The 7,013-nt window shown below is 43.6% G+C and overlaps 1 protein-coding gene across 1 annotated transcript; it reads right to left on the reverse strand.

Annotated features, from left to right (window-relative positions):
- Window positions 1-930: 930 nt before the first annotated feature.
- dusp6 (dual specificity phosphatase 6) lies at window positions 931-6,376 on the reverse strand. Its single transcript, XM_077517236.1, has 3 exons — window positions 5,593-6,376; window positions 4,181-4,609; window positions 931-1,946 (listed from the first exon to the last, which is right to left on the reverse strand). The coding sequence occupies exons 1-3, from the start codon at window positions 6,017-6,019 to the stop codon at window positions 1,600-1,602; spliced, it is 1,203 nt and encodes a 400-aa protein (XP_077373362.1). The 5' UTR covers window positions 6,020-6,376; the 3' UTR covers window positions 931-1,599.
- Between the last annotated feature and the right edge of the window lie 637 nt (window positions 6,377-7,013).

Below are 7,013 nucleotides of genomic sequence, written 5' to 3' on the forward strand. Positions count from 1 at the left end.
TTGACTTGGTGAAGCAGCATGTGGCTCATGGTTATTTTCCAATTTTGTTCCAGTTGTCACAAGCAGTAACCTGATGACTTATCAAAAATGATTTTGTATGTTTGCCATGAAAAATTAAGAAAATGTTTAAATACAAAGTAAAACAGAAAAAATAGCTGCTTATACAGAACAGCACTTTTTTTTTTTTTACCTTTCTACTTATTTTATGCATTTTTTAACATAAAACGTGATTTAATATAGAATTTTAGAATACCATTTACAGCAAAAATAAAAATATATATAAAATATATATAAAATCTTTTCAAACATTAGTACCATCAAATTGTAAAATTTATATCAAACTAAATATGTAATTGCAGAATAAAATATTAAATATAAAAAAATTAAATCATCCTTAAGTGTTTTCTGCCATCAAAAATGCATGAAAATTAAATAAAAAATATATTTTTAAAATATTAAAAATGTTCTACCAAAACATGTAAAAGCATATTTGAAAGCTTTTTTCTGTCATAAAAATGTATGAAATAAAAACAAACTTAGAATTACATTAAATTTGAACAGAAAATAAAACATGTATATTTTAATAATGATTTTACATTATATATATAAAAAAAAAAAAAAGTAAAAAATGAAACTTGAGTGTTCAACTTAGCAAGAGTTTTGTTTCGTGATCGAGGTGAAAAAAAAAATTGGTGCTCATTTGCACATTAATTAAATTGAATCCTGAAATCCCTTTCAAAACTTTGTATGACACCCGCGGCGCGTGTGCAGTCGCGTGCGAACGCGCACATACTTTGATGTCTCATGGGAAGTGCCTGAGGGCCAGCCAACCAAAAAAGCAAAACAAAACAAAAAAGAACACCTGCACCTGGACAAACCAGTCTGGACTGCTTACGGCAGCGAGAAGTCAAGGAGACGCGGCACAGCAGATTTCGTAGACAAAATATGCATTTATTAATAACTTATCTTTACATTCATACGAGGGAGGAGGAGGAAGAGGAAGGAAGTTCATATTCTTGTCCCCTCATCTGTCACAAAGACCACGCAACCTCCAGGGACCCTCACCAGAAGAAAAAAAACAAAAACACCTGCCCCCCCCATCCAAAAATCACATGAGGAGGCTAAATAAATAAGGCAACCTCAGCCTGACTGATTCATTAGGGGGGAGGCGCAGACAAGGCTCAGAGAAGTGACTCCCAAACACTTGAAAATTATGATCAATTGATTATTTCACTCAACTGTGAAAAATTGTGAATTGGTGAGGAAAATGATAATAGATTACACGTAGATAGAAAATCCTCCTTTTTGATTGATTGATTGAATGATTGTTTTTTTTTTTGGCATAATCAACAATTATATACACAAGAGCGTCCATTTTGTGTCTTCACAGAAGGCAAAAGTCACGTCGAGTCCACGACTCAAAATGGTGGTCCAGTTTGAACACGCTTCATGGGAGGGACCGCCGCCGCCCTCGCGTCCAGGCTTCGCCGCGACCGCCTGCCCGTGTGTCGTCCAGCCGCACCGGCAAGTAAACTCCTCTCGGTGACGTTAAGAGCTCGTCAAAAAATATTTCACATCCTCATCCGCCGCCACCTTCGCTCACGTGGACTCGAGCGGGTCCAGCTGGAAGACGTTGTGGTTGGTGGGCGTGGTGAAGTAAAGGGGCTGGCCGCCGCCGGGCGGCGCCACCACGGCGGAGGCGGTGGTGGCGGCCAGCCGGTTGTCGCACGGGCTCTTGATGCCCAGCGTGCGCTCAAAGTCCAGCAGCTGGCCCATGAAGTTGAAGTTGGGCGAGATGTTGGACTTTTTGGTCTTGACGATGTCGTAGGCGTCGTTCATGGACAGCTGCAGCTTCTGCATCAGGTAGGCCACCGTCACCGTCACCGAGCGGCTGATGCCGGCCAGGCAGTGCACCAGCACGCCGCGGTGTTGGCCCCGGGCCTCGTCTGCATGGGGGGAGGAGGATCATTAACGTGGGAACTAGGGATGTTTGATATCACATTTTTTTTTTTCAGACTGATAACCTAACATAGAAGCAGACAACTTAAAATTTGGAAGCGTGTTTTACTTCAACTTAATATTAAGAAATGCAAAACTTTCTTTATCGGGTGGATTTGCTGATTTCACTTCTGATGATGCAAAAAAAAAAAAAAAAAAAAAATCTGCCAATCAGAAAATCCAGCAGGAAGGAGTGTTTGTGTTTTGGACATTGATAATTCTATTTTTTTCTTGTCTAAATTTCATTTAAAAATCAAAAACGCTAATTTGAATTTAAAAAGCAGTTTGGATGTGCATTAGCTTTGATGTCATCAGTGACTACAATAGAGTGTTTTATTTTTTGATTTTATTTAAGTAATTGTACTGGCTAGGCTTACGTTTTGGTGCCATCAGTTACTACAGTACACAATTTCTAGCTAGTTTTATTGGACATGTGTTTAATTTCATGTCATTAGTCACTACAGTCGACCATTTTTAATTTCAGCTGTTTTAGTTGATATGTATTAGTTTTGTCTTCAGCCAGTATGGTGGACAGCCAATCAAAAGCTCTTTCACTTGATATGAATCAGTCATAACATAATCAGTTACAAGTTACTAGTACTTTAAATATCTTATATATATATATATCTTATATATATATATATATATATATATATATATGGGTCTAGGTCTTGATGTCATCAGTCAGTACAGCGGACAGCTATCCAAAAGCTGACGTCACGACTGCATATAGATGAGAGCTTTCAAGAAGCTATCCACTGCGGTGACTCATAACATGAAGACTAATGCATGTCGAAGAATGGAACTTTTTTTTTTTTTTTTTTTTTTTTTGCTTGGCCGTCCACTGGAGTGACTGACGTGTTTCCGTGATGGTTCGTCTGTGGAGTTTTGTCCTCATTTCCTTTTGCTGAACGGGGTTGTGTACGTTCCGGAACATTGTGTCTTTGACGTGCTGGCCTTTTATCAGCATTGACGGGAGCGGCGGAGATGATCAGCGGCGCCGTCGTGTTACGCTCTTGTGAAAGAGTCACACTAACAGTACTAAAAGGTCCCGGCTGAAACCCGAGAGCAACAAACCGGACGGTAATTTGAGCGGAACAGGAAGGAAGCGCCATTGAAAGTAATCTAGGACATGCCCCCCCCACCTTCCCCTCCCCATTACATGAACAAAAGGAGCCATTTACAGGCCCTGTTGACATCCTGTGAGCCTTGACAGCGCCCTCATGACTCGGGCTGCTTTTCGCAGCCCAAATGGCGCCATTGTCACGGAGAGGCGAGCGCTAATAAGCGACGCTAACGCAAAACAAGTAAGAACGGGAACACGCTTCCGCTCTGGAATGTCGGCCATTTTATCACATGAGACCGAAAAAAACAAACAAAAAAAACGTCAAGTCTACATTAGGCTCAATTTATATGTTTACGTGTACTAAACATGAAGATTTTTATTTATTTATTTTTTGGCACATTAAATTTTTGTTTTGGGATATACAATATGCCTTTTTAATTGAAATGTCACATTTGAGTGTTTTTGGATTTGGGAGATTTTTCATCTTTTTTTATTTTTTATTTTTTTTTTATCCACACAGAAGGATTTTAGTACGGCTGTCAAACAATTACATTTTTAAAGCTGATTAATCACGATTAATCGCTTTTTTTTGCAACATTTTTTGCCTGCCAAATTTGACAAACACCTGTTATTGTGTTAATTCTTTTGACATTGAATGTTATGAGGACGTCTTCAACATTTTTTTGATCCACTGCACACTCTCATCCTCCTCTTTTTCTAATTAGTTAATTACTTGGGGTGGGGGAAGAGCCCAATATTCTGAATGTCATACTCAAACATTTATTTGCTATCAAGATAAAGGATAATCTGTGGCCAAAATTAATAGTGCGATTAATCTGCCTTAATACATGATTAATGCGATAATTTTTGTGATTAATTCATTAATTAATTAATGCTTTTACAGCACTAGTTATTAGTGTTTTCCAGAAGCAAAATGTAAAGAAATGTAATTTTGTTGTTTTTCAAACAAAACATTAGAAATGCTTGTATGCATTTTCTACAAGCTTTGTACTTTTATTCACGAGTAAACATTTGAAGAGGTGGCGCCACCTGCTGCTTTGGCATGGCAGGCAGAAATGTAATTGCGATCAATTTGGAGTCCGGGGTTGAACTTACCAATGAAGTTGATGGCCTCGGGGAAGAACTGCGACAGGTTCTGGCTCCAGTGATCCGAGATGGGGATCTGCTTGTACTTGAACTCGCCGGCGTTCTCGAAGAGGTTGGGCAGGTTGGGCGTGACGTTGAGGATGTACTTGATGCCGTACTCCTCCAGCACGTCCAGGTTGGTGGAGTCCTTGGCGCAGCCCAGGTACAAGTGGGGCAGGATCTCCACGGGGAAGGACGGCTGCGGGTTGGACAGCGGGCTGCCGTCCAAGTCGGTGGCGCTGCTCGGGTCCACGTCCGACTCGATGTCCGACGAGTCCGAGCTGATGCGCAGGCCGCCCAGGCCCAGCACCTGCGTGGAGGGGGGGCTGCTGTCGGAAGAGCCGTCCAGGTTGGTCTCGCACAGGTTGGGGAACTCGGCCTGGAACTTGCTGAAGCCGCCTACAAACAGAACATTCATGTCAGCACAGGGTCACGTACGGCAATTCAATGGGACATACGACGCGAAGGCCTTTGGTTGCCCACCCCTAATACCAACCCCTTAACAACATCCACATTAATTTTGCCGATATTTACAATTAGATTATGCTGGCGTAAAACGCTGCTAGCTGGCTATGACTATTTTTTGGTCGTGGTTATTTTGCTGTGAAGGCTTTGATTGGTCAATCGCCGGAGCGAGAAATTCTTAGCCTGTCCTGAATAAGTTATTCTAGCACTATGTGTAGGCTGGGGTGTTACGGTTAAACTGGCTTCCAAATTAATTGCCTTCTAATACCAGCTGTGGGCATTAGGGCAGTGTCAGTGCAGTACTTTTGTGTTTCCGGTCTGCAGATATCGTCACAAGCTACATCGATGCTGAACAACTCCATAACTGCTCAATTCTTCAATGAATACATGAAACAAAATGGCTCCTTTACAATTCCCGACTGTCTTCAAGGAATTATAAACATAGTAAATAAAAATAAATACAATAAAATAGGTACTGAGCTGCATTTGAACCCACGTGAAGGAATAAAGCAGCGCCCTTGGGGCAACACTAAATTTCTTGTTCGTTTCACGGCAAAATAATGCTCGGTGGTGAGTTGATGGTCACAGCAAAATATCCACTGCGTAAGTAAAAATAAATTAGGAAGTACAAAAGTTATGCAGTTAAGTAAAATAATAAGAAATAAAATAATATAATAATAATCTAAAAATATTTTTAAAATAATATTTTAGTCAAACATTTAGAAATGTAAAATAAAAAAATAAAAAGATTGGGTCTGCATTCAACTTGCAATTGTGATTATTAAGCAAAAATATGACTAAAAATATCATGGTCATTAAAAAGATTGTGACTTGTATATTGTGTCACTTATGCCCGGGTAACTAAACCCCAATAATATAGCGGGAGTGCGGTGGTTCCGGCCGGGGGGCCGACTCACCCTCCAGGTAGAAGGCCTTGTAGCCCTCGTCCTTCATGCGGCGCAGCAGCAACCCCAGCACGGAGCCTCCGTCCACGTTCTCGTTCCACTCGCGGCTGTACTCGTCGTACAGCACGATGGTGGCGCTCTTGCACCGCCGCGCGAAGCGCTCCCGGTCGGGCCCGTCGGCGAGCAGCGCCCGCACGGGCAGGTTGCCCTTGCGGAGTCGGCGCAGCATGAGACCGGGCAGCGCCACGCTGATGGCGCCCTGGACGTGCGACGACTCGTAGGGCTCCTGGCCGCGGCAGTCCATGAGTAGCAGCAGGCAGTCGCGGCGCGGCGCGTCCAGCTGCTCGCGGAGCCACGCCGACGTCTTGCTCACCGCCATGACCACCGAGTCGAGCGGCTGCTTCTGCGGGGGGGCCACGGGCTTGAACTTGTCCAGCATTTAGACGGATCCCGAGGGGGGAAAAGATGTTAAATCAATGGGCGGGTGGGCTCCGTGTTATGTCGGGGTGGTGAATGAATCCCACAGCTGGCTCTTGCTCATTCGAACCGGTTCTTTCCCAACGAGCCCACGCCAAATATAGTCCGAGGAGTTCGAATCTCCAACAATTGTCGCCCCGAAGCTTGAATGAGTCGTCGGCCTTGTTTCCTCGTCGTCCCCTTTTTCTCTCACTGAAGCCCCGAGAGCGGCGCTCAGCTCCTGAATGGCGGCGGAGGGGGGAGGAGGAGGAGGAAGGGGGCGTGGCCTCGGCTCGCCATTCCGATCGCCAACCAATCGCAGCGGGCCCGAGTGGCGGTCGTCCTAGCAACGGGGGCCGGAAGGCGCGAACCGGCCCTCCTTTCGTCCTCCCCACGCCCCCCTCTGTGTTGATGAATTGTTAATGAGTTTGTCATTCACAAAAAAAAAAAAAAAAAAAAAAGGAGAGGAATTTCCGCTCCGGATCAAGTGAGTGCAAACACGATGAAGAACTGCGGAAGGAAGGAGGGAGGGAGGGAGGGGAGGGTGGAGGACAAGGGGAGGAAGGGGGGAGTCGGCTTTCACATGCTGCATCAACACAATCCCATCACTCAAATGTGTGTTGTTGTTACAACAGAAGTAAAAGTCAACACATACAGCAATGTGCAGACACGACACTAGGTACAGTATTTTCTCTATATTTTATGCTTGCAGTTTTTTAAGTTGCATTAAAATATGTTTACAATGTTTTATTAATAAGCTTAAGCACATTTAAATTTTAAGCTTTTTGTATATATTGCACAGATTTTCACCTACTACGGGTGTATCTGGAACAACCCCTGGTTCTACCCTCTGCTAGCCGGGGGTCCTCTTTTGGCCCCACAACGACATTTGATGACATTAGCATGGCACTTCCTGGTGGAAAGCGGGCCCCCATGGCCTCCAAATGTACCCGCAGAGGTCCTGCTCTAGTTCTAAA

This window comes from Festucalex cinctus, chromosome 3 (genome assembly GCF_051991245.1).
Source record: "Festucalex cinctus isolate MCC-2025b chromosome 3, RoL_Fcin_1.0, whole genome shotgun sequence".
In the NCBI taxonomy this organism is placed as follows: Eukaryota; Metazoa; Chordata; class Actinopteri; order Syngnathiformes; family Syngnathidae; genus Festucalex; species Festucalex cinctus.

Excerpts from the sequence above, each read along its gene's own strand:
- dusp6 (XM_077517236.1), bottom strand. The coding sequence starts at position 6,019 with ATGCTGGACAAGTTCAAGCCCGTGGCCCCCCCGCAGAAGCAGCCGCTC. Across the intron at positions 4,610-5,592 it reads CAAGGCCTTCTACCTGGAGG|GCGGCTTCAGCAAGTTCCAG; the intron begins GTGAGTCGGCCC and ends TTCTGTTTGTAG. Across the intron at positions 1,947-4,180 it reads CGAGGCCATCAACTTCATTG|ACGAGGCCCGGGGCCAACAC; the intron begins GTAAGTTCAACC and ends CCCCCCATGCAG.